The following is an 18643-nucleotide window of genomic DNA, read 5'->3' as shown; positions in this document are numbered from 1 at the left end:
AGTTTGTTACGCTATTACGTTCCGTTGTATGGCTATTCATAAAAACAATTAGGTCATATCGATGTCTTCCATTCTAAACCACATAACTTATGTTTCTATCATTAGTCTTACTTAATGTCTCCCAGGTCACGTTTTTTCCAAAATTGAGTAACAGTTTGTAGACAGACCAATCCTCTCAGCCTCCTAATTGGACTTAAATTATATTCTATTATCATAACACTTGAAGCTTTCAAACCATATACTACATAAAACCAAAGAAATTTTACCAGTTGAATATAAATAAAACTTAAATTTCAAGTGAACGTTAATCTGATAAGAATGACGTTATTTTGCAGATACAAAATGGCCACTTTGACAATGAGGATGGTATGACCTGGTTCTTTGAAATCAGGTATATAATTAAATTACTGTTTGCTTCACGATGACCGAATTCACCTATTGTCTATTTCTACTATTGTGAAAAGTTCGTTTAGTCGAGGTCATTTGGCCTTCAGTTAGCACTAATACATTAAATTCATTGCTGTTATTTTCTTATTTGTCCACATTAATTAAAATAGTACAACTTGTTGCCAATGCAATCATAAACACAAATACAAATGCAGGCACTGAGATCTTGTGGTAGTGCTCCTTTAAAAGGTGACCATACACATGATCCAGAAACAATTCTGTTAATTTGTTTAGATTGCCATAAAAATGAGAACAGAATTTTAAATGCCCATAAGATTCAGAGAATATATCCATAGACTCCACACTGTCTGAAATGCAAACTGGAGAATCAAACTGTCATACAGTAATCATTGAAAAAGTAATGAAGATAAAAATAAGAGATAAAGGATAATATAAAAATACCCCATGGTCACTTCAGCAGCTCATATACTAAAATTGGAACAATGTAGAGATTAGCATGGCCCCTGTGTAAGGATGACATGTAAATGTGTGTAACAGTCCATATGTTTAATTTCAGTTTTGCAAGATGAAAAAGTTCTGGAGATCCGTTTCACAATATAAATAGGCTTAACACTACTGAACTGTACACTTAAAATGGTTAAGATGGTAAGTTTTGTGTTTTATGTTTTTTTTACCACACACAAAAATAAGAGAATGTAATATCTTGATCTAGGTAATGGTTACCTGGGTGCATACACATGTAAAAATTCAGTGAGCTGTACACTTACGATTTATACACCTTGCTGAATGTATGTTTGACTTAAAATATTTAAAGTGGATTTAATGGGGGAGGGGGAAATATATATATGGGGGAAAAAATCACCTAGGAAGAGTTCACTGATTAATCCCACCTGGATTGGCCCCCTATTTTTTTCACCAAAATCATGAATAAACATTTTTTGTGTTTTTAATATATATACTTGGATATTTCATATTACAGATGAGATAATTGGAGCATTTTTAATGTAAACTCAAATGCTTTTATAAAATAAATAACCCATTTTAAATACAAACACCCAATTTTTGTGTGTCTTTGCAAATTGGGGGCTTTTTTTAAAAACTAGACCCAGAAAGAGGAGAAAGAAAATAAAAGTAGCATCATAATAGGTATTAAATTTTATTTTAACATATATAAATGATGTCCAGTAAAAAGGATAAATCATAAGGGCATTATTCATTAGAAACAAAAATTATATTCCTTAACATAGGGATGCTGTGGAAACAGTACAGTGATTTTTTGACTGGGAAAAAAAGAAAAAAAACACTTTCATCCTTTTCCTCTGTATCTTACCTTGAACTTCATGTCCACAAAGTAGTCTGTAATGATCTTGGCATTTTTCCGAGATCGCTTCATACAACTCATGCTAGATGGCTTTATAAATATGACATAAGGCTTCAGTTCATGGGTTCGAGCCACTTGAATACCCTAAACAGAAAAATTAAGTGCACATTTAATATCAGAATTCCTAGTGGCCAAAACACCTCTGTTGGAAGAGTATTAGACTGACAGATCTAAAAACAGAAGGCCTAATTTCCTAGAGTCAACATGAATGTTCTCGAAATTTCTAAGACTAGAAATTAGCGGTTATTTTTAGCCAGAGTATACTCTCATGGGCTCCCAAGTGCTAAAAAAAACATTTTAATAATTAAGAGATGGAGCTCTAGAATCAAAACTAATTTCAAATCCTGGCTCTTCCTTTTACTAGCCATTGACACCCTTATTGAAATCTGAGAACAGGATCCTATACATGATCTCTTAGGGAGAGACAAAGACAGCCTCTCAAGGCTGATAAGCTCTGTTTCACCCTCCTTCCCTTTTTTCTTGCCATTGTTTCACATTGGCTGCTACTGACACCTTCACACTGACCACCAGCTTCGACCCAAATAAGAACAGTAAGAACAAATCTCATCCCCCGATTCTCTTTGGCACACAAGATATATCTTTAAATGACTACAGAAAACACAAAGAAAATACAAGGATTATAAAAATTTGGACTACACATTGTATGTTCTTTATCTTTCCTTAACTCACTCACTCCTGCCCTATTCCACATATGGTCTCAGGGAGGCAGCTAGCGATACAATAACATAGGAACTTTACCTCCTTGGGTAAAGCAACGTATTCCCTCCACAAGAAGTTACCTTCATGCCTTTTGATCAAGGTCAAAGCAAGATTCTCAGTTTTCTCTATGGCTACCCACTTCTGTTTTTGTGTCTGAGAGTCTAGATTGTTCCCCCCAACTAAAGACAAGATATTCACAATTGATCTTTCATTTAAGGTCCTGGTCCTTAGATATGGGAAGTGGTCTCATCTTTAAAAGGCTAACAGAATAAAGTGTCTCAACTACAACCTACAGCACGTACACAAAACGGATGACATGCACTCATTACTTTCGGGAGGGGGGAAATTTTCCACCACAGACCTACCTGAGGCTCTAAGTCCATGACACAGATCTTTCCTCCATCAAGGACTGCTTGAACAGCATCCACACTGGTGCCGTACAGGTGGCCTTTGTACTCACCATACTCAAGCATCCTGCAAGGGTGGGATGAAGAAAACAAGAACTCTTTCTATGAATAAAAGATTATTAGTAATAACATGAACATAAACTCCAAGAGAAGAGAATAAAATATGTGGATCTTGCTAGCATGAAAGGAATTAGTGGATATTGGACAGGAAAAAATATGTATATTAGGAGATTTAGGTCTTAACTACTTCAACTACTTCAAATTCTCTAATAATTCATAACAATTCTGTTCCCTCTCCAAATTCAAAACATTGGTGTATCAGTATATCAACATCCATTCCCTTGCTTAAATTTTCAGAAACAAAAAGAAATTACCTCAGAAGTTTTGGACAGTGCATAAAAATAAGGAATCTATTTTGAATGTAAAACAACCAGAAAGGAGAATCAGATTCTGAATGTCCAGCTTACCTATGACTGTACATAAGGCTTTCAAATGTTTCCTTCGACACATAGTGATACTCACGGCCATCCATTTCATAACTCTTTTTGGAACGAGTAGTATCTATCAAAAAAGAGCATTTTTAAAAGGCTTTATGATCTTCAAAATGTTTTGATTTATTACCAGTTTGCATCTGGATAAAGATGTCTAATCAAAATAAATAAATGAATGCATAAACAGATGGATAAATGAATAAAAATGCTGGAACCAAAAGGAGGGAGACTCAATTGGTGATAAGGAAGTCGACATTCTCACATCAAAATCAGTTAATCTATTAACTTTTGTTAAATGCTCACAGTGTAGACTAGACAAGAAGGTATTGTGTATTAAGCCAGGATAGGGAGGCCCTAAAGGAACTCCTGCTATTACTTCAAAACAAGAAGTAGTGAACTACATGTGAGCCCTAAGATGCCTAAGGCCCCAGGTAGCAAAACCAGCAATATCTTATGTTTATATAGTACATTTCCCAGGCTCTCATTTCATCCCTATACTCCTAGCTAAGTGAAATGTTACTATCCATGATGTACTGATAACTGAAGATTTTAGAGAGTAACTAACTTGATCACATTCAGAAGATGAATGAAAAGCAAAGTTAAAAACAAGAACCTAGGTGTCCTGATTCCTCCTAATGTCTTCTACTAAAGCAGCCTATCTCAGATATGAAATGGAGAAAGCCCACGACCATCTGCAGTCTTGCACAGATGCATTAATATCCAAGTAAGACGGTGATTAGTTTCAGGGATCTCCCGAAAGGAAGGATTGGTGGAGTCTGGATTCAATCTGATTCTTTGTTATAGTTACTTTGACTATAGATTCTTCAACTTAAATAGTACCTGGTGTAGAACACAGGAGTTCATTGAATACCTGCAAGTGATTCATTGTCTGCTCAGCCATTTCTTCAGCTAACGTCTACTGAGTGTTTATGTCCCAGCTGTCATGTTAGGTTTGTAGAAAGACACAGTTCCAACTCTGAGTCTTGTATATACTGCAAAGCTGCTAGTCCCTTAACCTGCATTTCAACAAATTCTCTTTATTCAGGAAAAAAATTGTGTATTCACATTTGAAAAAGTTTAAGAATGAAATTTTAAGAATTAAAAATTAAAAAATACTTAAAAAATATAATGAAATAGATCAATGCCTGATGATATCAACACATGGAAACGACCAAGTAGGAACTTGAAATAGGCCCTAAGTGATAAAAGGAGTTATAGACATTCAAGAAGCTCAAGAAGAAAATGTTATCTGGGGGTCATTTTTGTTTTATGTTTATTCAAGCCTCTCTAGATCCTTAGAATTCCTATAGTTATGTTATTTCTCCTATAACTTTGTACTGAAAAAAAATTCTACTAAACATAATTCTCAGATGATAGTAAATTATGTTAATGTAAACCTAAGATGACCCTTTCTCCTTGACTTGTGTTGGACTGTATTTTATACAGTAGGTGAAAGTCTGTGAACTGGTACATAATTTCAGTGTAAAACTGTTCACTCATCTTAAAAAAGCAAAACATGGGCCACATTTTCTCTTTGAATGATGGTTATCCATACTCCTTACAATTTTCCTATGTTCTATGGGCATTTTATTTTTATCCAGATTATTGAAAAAAGGTGGATGCTTTTCTAGTTTTTGTTTTCGAGATTAATGCCCATTCTGACAGATGTAGACAGTACTCAGAAAGGACAACCTGTGGCTTATGATCATAAAGCAACTTCATTTGTTTGTTCCGGGCCCTGGAGGAAAATCTAGCATTTCCCGTAACTCTCCTGATGACTCTTAGGTTTATTAAAAAAGTTCATTATCACTCATAGCAAAAACTCAGTATCAATCTAATCATTAAAATTCCATTCCCATGTAATAGTTGAAATTATGAACTTCATTTGTATTTTTGGCTTCTTCTCCCCACATCTGGCTCAGACTTGCTTCACCCAGCGAAGCCTGCAGTCAGAGAAGCCAGAGGTCAGGAAAAGGAGTTTGATTCATTTCTTCTCCTCCCTTTCATTGCATTTCTACTGCTCCTCCTGCAGTTTTATAACTCTCCACGGCTAGCGTGCAGAGAGAGGAGAGACCAGCAGGGCAGGAAAATTCTTACTTAATTGATGCTGATGCTGGCTGCGTTGGCTCCTTTTAAAACTAGCCGATATTTAAATCTGGCTCTTTACCTACTAGAGGATGTAGTGGGCTATTTTGCAAACCCTACCACCACCACCTCTGGGTATCTTAAGTCCATCTCTAGTCCACCTAGTCATTTGTGAATTCTTCCCCACTCTCAGGTATCTGGGCATTTGCTTTTGACCTCCTTTTACTGAAGCTTCCTCTTGGGCAGGAACCAAGATAGCCCCAGCCTGACTTCCTCTCCCATTATCCATCCAGATCTGGTCCTTGGGAAAAATCACAGCCCTTTTGCTGTAACAGACTCTAAAAGGGCAGCTACCTCCCCAAATACAGCCATTGGCCACTTCCTCTAAGCTCTCATTCTTTAGATTTTTCAGACATAATTCTGACACCAGGTTTCTGTGTCACCCAAACAGCAGGGAACACATAGTATGCTCTTTAAGTTCTTTCCCTAAGATCCTCTTTCTTGTCCTGAAGTGAAGGGGAAGCACCTACACCCACACGCTCCTCCCACCATGGATGGTCTAATACTTAATAGATTTATATAAAATTATACATGCATATATTAAAATTTTTAAATAAATAAAATGAAGCATTTAAAGAGCCAAGTACACTGCTGGGAAGATAGTAAGTACTCAATGAATGTTAAATAGTATTGCTAAATATTTAGTTTTCCTTAAAGGTTATCTATATGATTGCTAAGAAACGGGGAGGGGGGGGAACCTTTTAAAAGCCTAGCTAACTACATGCTAGTAAATCAATTTTCTCTATTAAAATAAACGTAGTTAGAAATATTGAGGACTCTCTTGTGTTTTATATTTTTATATCAAAGATGGTATAACATAGTTAAGTTTGAGATCAGTACATCTGCGGAGGCAAAGAAAGTTTTACCAAAACATGAACATCTATGAAAGCAAAAGTAAACGTACGTGGCACAGCACTTTGGAAACGGTTAGGATCAAGTTCAATAAGTTGTCTTCTCAGTTCATTTACTCCAACACCAGAAGGTCCTAAACACAAAACGTCACATACAGAAATTATTAGAGGTGGATAAATATAGTTATGTGGTGAAATCATCATTTTAGTCCTTCTGCTGAAGACAACACTTGAGAGCACATGTCTTTAGGGAAATAACATAGCTTCCATTCTCATAAATTATAACAACCCCAGAGAACTCAGGGATTTTCCTGGTGACCCGTGGAGTAACCCACACTTCTTCAACATCCAGAAATGAGACAAAGAATTGCAGAAGCCTGTCACGTGAGCAAACTTTGTCTAATATTGATTGCTGTGAAAATTCTCTGGCCTCATTTCAGATCATTTCAGACAAGTTGCCTTTTCTCTTCCAATGAAGCTTCAGTCACATCACAGCCCAGAAACCAGCCTCCACAATTACAGAATTCAGGGGCACATTTCTTGACAGATAGAGTCAACACCGCCATGTGCAGCTGGAGGCAGGGCAGACGTTGTGGTCAGAGGACTACGCAGTACACAAGCCCATGCTTAGGATACTGTGCTTGGCTTAATGCTCTTCTTTTGCTGCATTCTTAATTATTTTTGAGTAAGGGGCTTTTGTATTTTTATTTTGCTCTGCAGCCTGCAAATTCTGTAGCTGGCCCTGGCTGTAAGGCATGTTGTTCTGCCCTAAAGGGACCTGCCTTGATCACAGCTGGCATAGAGAAGACAGCATTAAGAGGTAGGTTCCCACTGCTGCGGGAACCAGCTTTGCAGAGATCTTGGTCACAAAGCAGGTCGTCCCAGCACTTAATTTGCCCTGTTCTTTAGCATCAAAGATACAGTCAAGACTTTCAGACACTCTTCTAAAGGAGATGGTTACAAATTTCTTAGGAAAATGAATCTAGGATTTTTATTTCTAATATAGACTAATGATTCAGGCTAGGGGAACACTCATCTATGCTTATGGAACAAATTCTAAACCGGAGCGGGGGGGGGGCGGGGTGTGTGGGGGTGTGTGTGACATCTCAGTTATAACCTCATCATGTTATATCTTGTTATTATACTGGTTCATATACAGCATGGCATACCGCATTCAACTGTAGATAATGAAAGCACGATCAATAATGTTTTATTTATAAACACATGAAAATTAGGCTTTATTATATTTTAAAAGGTGTTTATACGGAGGCCCCTAAAGAGCCCTGCTTTTACCACTGCTCCCAGCGCAAGACTGAATCCAGAAGGAGACCTGCGCTATGGAGGAGGAGCCACTGCCTGCGGGGACCTACCCACGAGCACGATGAGACGGTGCTTGTCTTCAGGGCGTCGCTGGTACCGCACCACCTCCTCGTACGGGGCACCCGCCGCGCCGAGGCCGCCGCTGGCGCCGCACACCTTGGCGCGCAGCTGGCTGAGGTGGGACTTGCGGCGACAGAGGCGCATGCTGCGGCGGAACCCGGCTGCGAGGGTGGAAACGCACAGAACGTGAGCTCCAGGGCAAGGGGATCGCCTCCTTCTGCACACCTGACGGAGCATGCGGTGACTGTGATCCAGAAGTGTGCTTTTGTACCTGTCTGTCTGAAGGTGGAAGATCGGAAGCAGTATAAAAGGAAAACAGCAGAATGCCCCCAACGCTAGCTCCACGTTGCGTGCAGCGCCCCCTGTGTGCCCGGCATTGGACCCCGCGCTGGGGATATCATAGTCAACTAAACCAAGTCCATTTCCTCGTGAAACTTACGTTGTATGGGGGAGGAGAAATCAAAAACAAGTGCTTAGAAGAAGGGTAAATGGATAGAGAGTGACGGGATGCTTTTTCAAGTGAGTGGTTCAGAGCGTCTCTGTAAAGCTGATGTTGAGCAGGGGTCTGAATGAAGTAATGGAGCCCGGTGAGGCGGCATCTGCGGGGAAGCGCAATCCAGGCGGAGGGAACAGCAACGCAAAGGTGCAGAGAAAGGACCGTGTCTGGAGTGCTTGAGGAAGAGCAAGGAGGCCCGTACAGCTGCGGGGCAGTAAGCGGTAGGGAGAGTGGTAGGAAATGGGGCTGGAGAGGAAGCCGGGATGTCACACAGAGACTCAGTCAAGTGCAGGATTGTGGTAAAAGTGGGATGGGACGGCACTGGACGGTGGAGAGTTGGGTGTGACATGATTTGATTTCTGAAGAATTTCTGGTTGCTGTGGGGAGGGTATAAGCAGTAGGGACAGTGAGTGTCTGCTCAGGGGAGGGCAGTTAGGAGGTACCGCAGTGTCCCGGGTGAGGGAGGACAGCGGCTTGGGCCAGGGTGCAAACAGTGGAGCAGGCTTATTACTCACATTTCTCAGATGGATAGACTAAGACACGAATAGGTTAAGTGGTTGCCCAGAAGTGGGTGGTGATTTTTGGTAGAGCTGGACACCTTAGCCGTGATTTCTGAACTCCTAGACCCCTGCTTTATCTGCCTACTGAATCACAGGGCTTCTTCTCAGAGCTGTTCCCAGGTCCTCTCAGAAGACAGAGTTAGGGACTCCCTCCCTCCCTCCCTCTGTCTCTCTATGCACATTTACATTGCTTGTATCTGTATAAGTTGAACATCGTGAGTTCACACCAATACCTCCAATGCCAATTCAACAACACAGTTTTCATGCTAGCCTTCCCCCTTTCCATATGCACAACTCCTCTCTCTGAGTGGAAATCTGGCTCTTATTCTCCTCAATATGTCTACTTATTGTATCAATCAAAAGCACCTGTGCCAGATGGGGGATGCACGGTCTCAGTAGCCTTGCAGAAAGCTCCAGCCCACGCTGGATGAAAAGGGCATCTTTGTAGAGGCTGTGAAGTATCAGGGCCCAGGTGATGACAGCTGCCCTGCTCATTTCACTCTGGCTCCAACCACCTGCTCCCGGCTGCATCACCCTGCAGAATTGCCCTCCCCACCCTGCTCAGGCTCTGATGCTCCACCTTTGTGCAGATGCCTATCCTGCTCAGCCTGCCTAATGGCTTTTGCACTGAATTATTCTGGAAGGGATGCAGAAAAGTGGCTCCATGTTTGTTTTAAAGCTCGCTGATGATTCCAGTGTGCATCCAGGTCTGGGAACCAACATTCTATTTTATGTACTCTGCAGCCCTGTTGTTCTCCCACTGTCTCCCTTAAGGAGGGAGCCCAGCATGGTTTTAAATGAGTGGTGAATGTGCCTGGTCCTTCAGGAAGCTCTGCCCAGTTGACGGATTATGGAAATGGGGCTATAAAAACTAAGTTTAGTAGTCAGAGAATTGATTTCTTTAGAGTAAGAGAAATACAGTATGGAACAGTCTGGAAGAAAACAAAAGATTTGTGTTTGATAAATAATTGAGCTATCCAGTGTAAACCAGATGAACTATAATAAATGATCAACACATTACAATATTGACTTTAGAAAGAGAGAGAGAAACCAGAACAAGGTACTAGTTTGGGAACGTCCATTAGCAAAAGAAGCTTTCAGAAGAGTCAGGCTCATTCATAATGGTATGAATGTAACTTAGCAAGTGACAAAGACCCACCTCTTATTAATCATTACCTACCAATAAAGAACTTCTGACCATAGCCAACAAATTCTTCCTTGTCTGGAACACAGCAAGTGGCAGGAACAGAATATGTGGAGAAGAGGGAGACGTTTACTTAGAACAGATGCATGAAATTGTCTGCAAATCTTCAAGTGACAGTATTTCAGTAGATGGCAGCACCGCTGAGTCTATCCTCGGGTGGCTATTGAAGAGCGTCCTGAGCACTTTCCATCCTATCACACACACCAGACTATACAGAGACGCTCTTCAGAAATTTAGCAAGGGTTGGGGGGAAAAAAGCTATGCTAGGCTTATTTAAAGTTATAAGAAAGATATTGAGTCATAGTAAAGACAAAAATTGGGGTACACATTTTTAAATATGTTCAAAGAAAACTGATTTTTAAAAAAGGAAACAGATAAACTGGTGTTGGCTTTAACTTGTAGATATGAGGTCCTGTAGATTCTACAATTAATCTCTTTGTTAGAGATGGGTTTTTATCTTCTCCCTTATGAAATGGTTCATTCTGTATAGAATTGGTATTTGCTCTATGGCTACCAATTGCTTTTGACTGTCCAGGACTCTGAGAGATGAAAGTAAGGAAAACTGTGCCCAGTGGCTCTGAAACATCTAGAGCTGATTGCTCTGGTCTCTGCTTCCACTGGGATCTCAGAAAAATTGTTATAAACTCCAGGAATAAATGTTACAAAAATATCCTTTGCAAATTACTTTTTACAACACTACTTTGAGGAACACACTTGGTTTTACTAACGTGTTCTTTTTCACTTAATACAATTCTGTTCTGATCATTAAAATAATATAGAAAGAACATTTGTTCATAGAAGGAACAGTCACGTACCTTTTTTCTTAACCTTTGTGTTTAAACACACATTTGAAGATATAAAGAAAACGCACCAATATCAATTCCATCTTCTGGGAAGTAAGCACATTTTTTCTAACTGAAAATTGTCAATAAGTTTAAAGGAAATGTTTACTTAAGGATAGAGTCACAAAGCTTAATTACTTTCATGTTCATTTTACAGTATTTTCTGTGAAGTTGAATATTTTATCACTGATTTCACCCTTAAAATATCATTTCTTATCTTAAAGTGTATCTCATCAAGTATTCATGTTGAGGAACTGAAAGACCTCAAACATAGCTCTATTTGCCTTACCAAGGACATAAAAATGAGCAATTACCTTCTGAAAGTTCCTCTGGATATTTGGGTAAATGAAGAAACAGAGCATTAAAAAGTTAAGCTGAGAAGATCAAGTTGGCAAAATAAAGACAAATAAGAGTAAAGACAAATGACACAAGTGAGGCATTCATGTCACCCTTACAGAAAGGTGTGAGCTGGGTAGGAGCCACCAAGGCGTACAAACAACGCGCAACTGGAGACTCAGAAACTCATTGGACCTGCCGCTCCTGCTCAGTGGACAATAACTTTTCCTGCAAGCTGCTTATCTAGACTCTTTCTGAGGCTTTCTCTCCATGTAGACTCCTCTCCACTTGGTTGGCACAGAATGGGGCTTGAAAGAGAGAAATCATAGAAAGGCAGCTGATTCAAGCCTTCGCTGCCCTGCTCTCCGAGGGGCCATCTGGCTGCAGGCCTGTGAAGTGAAGTGGTGGATGGGGTGGAAGGGGCACTGGGCCAGGCGCTGCAGCAGCCTCTGGCCCAGGCATCCTCATTCCTGACCCGTCCCACATTTCCACTCTTGGAGACCGCTGCAAATGAACTCAAGAGTGTACTGTTTTCTAGATATTTTGAGACATCCACTGTCCCTAGTTTTGTTTATTTGGGGGCTTTTTTTGGCTTTTGTTTTTGTTTATTTTTCAAATGGCATTCTTAATTAGGCAATATCATCACCTCCAGGGAAATTCAAGGAGGTCACATGGTACTTCATTCAGAGAAGACTTTGGACCAAAACTGAAGAAGCTTAACTGCCTACTAAGTGCTCTAAGGAACAGAATTAAACATCATGAATGAATGTCAAGGGTTATTTAACTAGAAAAAAATGCCAGCTGGGTGCCAGTTGTTCCTTAATTGAGCTCTTAAGTGAGCTGGGTTCAGAATGCACTGGAGCATTCTCACTCTTCTAACTCTTTTAAGAGGAGTCTGCAAGGTGTGCTCTGCGGTAACTAAGGGCATCTGCATTCCTTGGCAGAGCTGTTATCAGAGGACCATGCCGACTGCCCCTGTTGTTTTTTCATAATAGTGCTAGCTAACACTTATTCACTTACATTCTAAGCACTTTACTTATATACATTATTTTTCCCGCTTTAGACATGGGGCAACTGAGGGACACGGAGGATAAGTGATGGGGACCCCCAGTTAGCAAGTAATGGACCAGGATCCATACTTGGACAATCTGACTCCAGCCCGTGACTTTGACCACTTCTCAACACTGCCTCTCCTTTCACAGACACCACAGAGACCTCTGAGTCTCAACCACGGCTTTAGCATGTGGACTGTCTTTCAGCAAAATGATGAGTTTGCAAAACAGAGCAAAGGAGAATGACTATAATCCAGAGGAATTGAAACGAAACCAAATCCAAACACTGAGTTAAATGCAGACCATTCAGTTACCCCTAACAGGCCAACTATCTAATTGGAAACAGGAAATTTAGAAACAACATACACAGTAAGTAAATAACTTAGCTGAGTAGTTCCCAGCTCCATCTGTCTCAATGCCATCTTTTTTATAAGTAATATCTGAAATGATCTCTACTCTGACAAAATGAAAGTCATAGATATAATCTAACAAACATACTTTAAAAACCAATGCAATGCTCTAAATGTAACATAAAGGAAAAATTAAAAGGAAGTAATTTATGTTTTAAAAGTATTTATTTCAAAAAGTATATATTTCAAAATATAAAGCTTTGGGCATGACTTCTTTAGAAGTCAGAAGAAACTATTAAATACTTATACCAGTTATACTGAAGACGCATAGATTTAAAGGAAGTAGGAAGATCATAAAATATTCCTTCTATGAAGTATAGAAAAATAGAAGAGCAAAGTAACAAGTGGGCACTGGAATAAAAAGTATTCTGATAAGTAATAACAGGCCAGATTTATTTGTATATACAGGAAACTGGCCTAGTTGAAGTAGGCGTATATATGTCTATTGTATCATATCCCTAAAAAGTATTTTAATTATACAAAATTTGGAATATAGATTTAAAAATCAGTACCAAATACTTATTTTTTACTTACCAGATTCAAATGTTTCTTCATCTAAGGTTTTCCATGGAGGCAAAAAACCAAAAGTGTCATTGCATTACTATCCATACTGAGTCTATATTTCAGCAGTCTGATTCCCTGATCCTGTGATTCTGCACACACACCACCTTTAAAATGTTTTTCCTAAATCAAGGCCAACTCAGAGGTGTCTCTATGGCACATAAAGCCTTAAATGAGATATGGGTCCTAAGCAATTGGGCTGTGATGACAAGAGGGATCGAGTAAGAGCTGAAAATAAACAAATAAAGTAATAGAAGAGAATAAGAAAAATAAAATTAAACAGAGGCTCAGTGGGAAGGGAAAGGTGGAATGTCATGGTAAACTCCAGTAGGTTGTTGGATATTGTACAGCTTTGCTGCTGGAGGCTTGCCTGAAGATGTGGGGGTCCAAAAGCAAGGGGAATGTGACAAGGAGAGTGAGTATATGAATGTCTCACTTGGGTAGGCTTGTTTAGGTGACAGAAAGACCTGAGATAAACCAACTTCCTCATAAGTTAAAACAAGTCTTGTTAGGGTTTTAAAGATACATTAAGCATAAAGAACCTAGAATTTATATGGAGAGCAATTTGAAATATATAGCAATATTACCATGGCATACATCCCTGGATCAGGCAATGATGCAGCTAAAGTTTACTCACGTGTGTAACAATGTATTTATAAAGCTATTCATTGTAGCACTGTTTATAATAGAAAAATGGACATAACTCAAATGTCTACTAATAAGTGATTGTATAAAAGCACAATAACTTATTTAACTAATAAGCTATTTTAAAAAAATATATGAGGAAGCTCTTTATGCACTATAATGGGATCATCTCCAAGATACATAATATTAAGTAAAAGAGACAGGAATAGAACAGTGTAAGTAGCGTACCATCAAAGAGTACATGCCTGTGTGTTTTAAAAAGATGTGAGAATGAGGGTGTCAGAGAGGAGGAAAAAAATTTACATCATTGCACAGAATACATCTGGAGGGATGCCCAAGAAACTGAGCATATTTATTGCCTCAAGAAAGAAACTGAGTAGGGGAACAGGAAGAGAGATGGAATTTTACTGAATATACTTTTGAAGTTTTTGAATTTTAAACATGTGAATGTGTTACCTAAAAGCAAATTTTAATTAAAATTATGGAAAGGAAATGAATATTACTGCAAATTGAAAAAAATAAAACCAGGATGTGTACTTGGTAAAAGAAATAAATAAGTATCAGTATTTTTCTGTAGTTTTTCTGGGAAATACATGTAAATGTTTGAAATACCAAGAATTTAAAATTTCATATCATTCTTTAATTTCTAAAAACTAGATTAACCTATAACGCCAAGATAAACTCTTCCATCAGACTAGAGACTCTCCAGCTAGTCTCCCAACAAAACCCTAGTGATTCTTGGGCCAATCTTGGCTGTGCCACTAAATTTGAAAAATCTTTTCCCAATTTACAAAAAGACTTAAGAATAGAAATGTGAAACGTTTTTATGTATTTCTCAAAAATTTGGAACCCATGATTACTTCTCTATACAAAAATCTACCAGAAGATGATACCAGGCAATAACAAAATAGACATTTTGATTTTTAAAAATGTGGTATCTCAATATTTTATAGTATTTCACAAAGAGCACTGGTGGTCTCCAGATGTTCCTCCTGAATGTTACTAAACGTTAACACCTAACGTTACTATGTGTTCCTGTGATCATTTTCAAAACACTGCTTTCTAGAACACTGTCAAAAATGTTGGCCTGGAGTTGGGAGATATTCCTAGAGCTGTGCTTCCCTTCCAAGAGTCAGAACCACAGATAAAGGCTGCGGTGGGAGGATTTATTTTACACATTTCTTCCAGAAAAAGGGGACTATGGCCCCTCTGCCTGACTCTGCTTCAGAAAATCTATAGATGAGCTGCTTCGTATTTCTCCTGGCAGTAAATCTATCAAGAGGAAGTGCTACCTGCTTCCACACATTTCTCGTCAATCTTCATGTCATCTCCTATAAAAGAGCATAGAAAAGGAAAGACTGGACTTAAAATGTGTTAGTATCACAAACAAAATTCCATGTGCATACACTTATGTCAATAAAATCGAGACCACTCTATAATTGTGTTACTCTTTACAACTATTGCTTCCTTGGAGAGATGAAAAGGACTCTACTGAACTAAATGAAAACGTATGATAGGGGAGGCTACAGGACAAAAAATGGTTAAAAATTTTAAAGCATAGGCTTTTGAATGCTGGACAAATTAGTTTACCTCTAAGCCTCAGTTTTCTATCTATAAATGGGGGTAGTAATAATACCTACCATATAGGATAGGATTGAGATAATGCGGGAAAAGCTCAGGCATGTGGTAAGTCCTCAATAATTATTTTTACCTTTAGCTTGGGTGTATATAAGAGAATAAAAGAATATCACTTTTAAAACCATTCATCCTAATACTCAAAACTCATTACAGTGTGACCCAAACTCAGCTTTGAAAGCTCATCTCTCTTTCATATTTCTTACACGCTGGTTCAAGCAGACACCATTGGTTCTTCCTCTGTGCCTTTGCGTATGCTGTTCCCTTTGCCTGCAATCCTTCAAAATCCATCTCCAACGCTGATCAAAATGCATATCCCTGCCATGGACTGCACAGCATTTTCTTCCTACCACCTTGAATTCTCTGCTACTGCACATCTACTCTGCCTTGTAATATAGTCATTTGGGTGTTTGCCTTATTCACCCTCCTGGACAGCTCCTTGAAAGTGGAAACTGTCTTAACTGTTTTTTACATGTTTTATAGAGCTTAGCACAGTGTCTTCCATGTAGTAGGTACATGATAAATTATTGATTAAACTGAATCAAATTTTCCTTTTAATATCAAAATAGTTGATTTGAAAATACGTTCTAGAAAAAAAATTTTTTTTCCTTTCAGCATTGTACATCTTGTGCCTAGCTCAGTACCCTGCAATTCCCAGGCAATCAATAAACAGTAGTTTAATAAATAAGTCTCATACAAACGTACAAATTACAGTTGTATAATAAGCTGTAATATTTAAAGTAATATAATAAGTTTATTACCACCTCCTTAAAGACCATATCATTAATTAATGTTTTTAAGTAAAATATGCAATATGAAAACTTTTATGAAATAATACTGTTTTACAGAGGCAGGAGCACAGATAAACAAGTGACATAGCTAAGATTTTCAACACTGTCATTCAATTCCTATATTCATTGATTATTTTCCAGATCAGTTATTTATAACAATAGTGAATTCATTAGTTTCTAGGATGTAACTGGAGGATTTTGCTTTAAAATGCAGACAAAAACTACAATTGTCATTCCTATTTTACAGAAGCCAGGAGAGCTTCTCTAAGAACAGCACAAGCAGCCCCGATTTTTCTAGCATGGAACTCTGCGAGATAAGAGAGCCACTGACTTTGGTCTCTTAGAATGAACAATTCCACACTGTCAGCTGGGGGAACTGATTTGTATCCCCCACAAAATGCATACATATGTCGAAGTCCTAGCCCCTGTATGACTGTGTTTGGGGATGGGGCCTTTAAGGAGATAATTGAGGTTAAGTGAGGGCATAAAGTTGGGAACATAATCCAAAAGAGCTTGTAGCCTTGTAAGAAGAGGGAAAGAAATCACATCGCTCTCACCCTCTCTCTCTCCCTCCTCCCTCTCCCCCACCATCCCCCCACCACCCGGCCTGCATTCACAGGGGAAAGGCCCTGTGAGCACAGAGAGAAGGCAGCCGTCTGTGAGCCAGCAAGAAATGTCTCACCAGAAACCAGCCCTCTCAGAGCCCTGATCTTAGACTTTGAGGCTCCAGAGCTGTGAGAAAGAAAGCCACCCCGTCTGTGGTATCTTACAATGGCAGCCTAAGACAGTGGGCTGGTTACCCAGCAAGACCACGGAGACCAGCCGTCTCCCAAGGCCTGCCGTGGTCCTCCCCTTCCCCTCTCCAGTGTCGGGGATGAATGCGGGTGTTGTGGGTGGTGTGGGTGGAGGCTGAGGGGACTGCTCTTCTCTCTTCTCTCCTCTCCACAAGCAGACAGCATCTTGCTTTCTTGCTCTGTGTGTGTGTGTGTGTTTGTGTGTGTGTGTGTGTGTGTGTGTGTATGTGTGTGTGTGTGTGTGTTTGACACCACAGAATCATCTGGGTATCTGAGCATGGAGAAGGGGGGAGGTAATAACTGGAGGCCCCATTTGCCCCTGGCGTAGGGGCCTACAGACAGACAGACACGTCAGTCCAGACCACATGGCTTGCAACTTCTGACAATGTTCTTACATTAACAGTCTTTTCATCCATACCCTGGGAACAATAACAGTTTCTTTATAGGGTTATTTTTAGACATTGCATATAAAGCAATTGAAGCAAAACAGTGGAACAGTTTCACAACTTTCATTGAGTTCTTATCATGTGCTAGCTGTGTTAGACTCTGGCGCAGCATGTAAACCCTGGTTCTCTTCTTTCATTCCTCTCGGTGCTAAGGACAATTACACTGTGTGTGCATTCTTTTGAACAACATGTTTTTATAAATTAGGGCATTAGTGATTAGCACACCACTAGGCACAGGAAGAACTTAATAAATAGCTGAACTGAAGTGAAGTGCATTGAGAAAAATACAGGAAATCTTTAGGAGACTTTGGAGATGAGTTTTTCCCCAAATACTGTTCTTACCTTCTTCCATAGAAATCGCTGGGTGCAGACAAATGATAGCAGCGGGGAAAAAAGAGAGAGAGAGCAAGCCTGATAGCTTATGCTGTAGTTTCTTAGATTAATTAACAGTAAGAAAACCAAAGTGCCAATATTATTCTCTAAAACTTCAGTAGAGATTTAATAACAAAATGATAAGTGAATATTCTGTAGAAACCAGTACATTTATGAGCCTCGTTAGAAATGGGATCTCTTTGCTTTTGGCAAATCTTGCCCCATCTGTCCCAATAAGCGATGTGAGTTGCATTCTACACATGTCCGAAATAATGCTCCTGTTACTTATTCATTATATTTTAGGAACTCAAATCTTGAGGGAAGGAAAGGAGGAAAAAGAGAAAGAGAAGGGAGGGACAGAAAAAGGGATGAAAACTACAAGTGCATCTTCAGTAAATGACTATTTAACAACCTGTAAATTAACAGCCCTGGGATTTTTCAGTAACTCTTGATTAATAAAGTTGCCTATACCTCCAGAGTCAGTAAGCCACTTCTGAGATTTTTTTTTCCTATGGTAACATTCAAGCAGAACCGAAAGATACAAAATAATATTTATTTGCAGCATCATCTACAACAGCTAAAAACAAATGCCCTAATCGTTTAGAAAATGATGTGCTCCATCAGAAACATCCCCGTAAGAGGTGTCCCTTTAAGTCAGTGGCTCCAAACCTGGGGTTCCTGGACTTAGAGATTTGTGAGGATAATAATACGGGCTG

General features: G+C 39.2%; 1 protein-coding gene and 1 non-coding gene across 3 annotated transcripts in view; one reads left to right on the top strand and one right to left on the bottom strand.

Annotated features, from left to right (window-relative positions):
- Positions 1-18643, bottom strand: part of MPP4 (MAGUK p55 scaffold protein 4) — a 34561-nt gene that overhangs the window by 646 nt on the left and 15272 nt on the right. The window contains exons 11-20 of one of the 2 annotated variants that reach the window (XM_010971841.3): positions 17898-17915; positions 15182-15220; positions 13218-13238; positions 11200-11214; positions 10020-10061; positions 7774-7944; positions 6457-6537; positions 3384-3477; positions 2875-2983; positions 1739-1873 (exon numbers count right to left, since the gene is read on the bottom strand). In XM_010971841.3, coding sequence (XP_010970143.2) covers positions 1739-1873; positions 2875-2983; positions 3384-3477; positions 6457-6537; positions 7774-7944; positions 10020-10061; positions 11200-11214; positions 13218-13238; positions 15182-15220; positions 17898-17915 — 725 coding nt within the window. The remainder of the gene's footprint in view (positions 1-1738; positions 1874-2874; positions 2984-3383; positions 3478-6456; positions 6538-7773; positions 7945-10019; positions 10062-11199; positions 11215-13217; positions 13239-15181; positions 15221-17897; positions 17916-18643) is intronic. The other variant, XM_074364170.1, reaches the window with a different exon arrangement.
- LOC123613349 (U6 spliceosomal RNA) lies at positions 855-956 on the top strand. The gene has a single exon (XR_006720725.1). It is a non-coding gene; the product is annotated as a U6 spliceosomal RNA (small nuclear RNA).

The sequence above is a fragment of the Camelus bactrianus genome, chromosome 5 (genome assembly GCF_048773025.1).
Source record: "Camelus bactrianus isolate YW-2024 breed Bactrian camel chromosome 5, ASM4877302v1, whole genome shotgun sequence".
Classification (NCBI taxonomy): domain Eukaryota; kingdom Metazoa; phylum Chordata; class Mammalia; order Artiodactyla; family Camelidae; genus Camelus; species Camelus bactrianus.
Note: the sequence above shows the minus strand (reverse complement) of the source record. Positions and strands in the feature narration are given on the sequence as shown.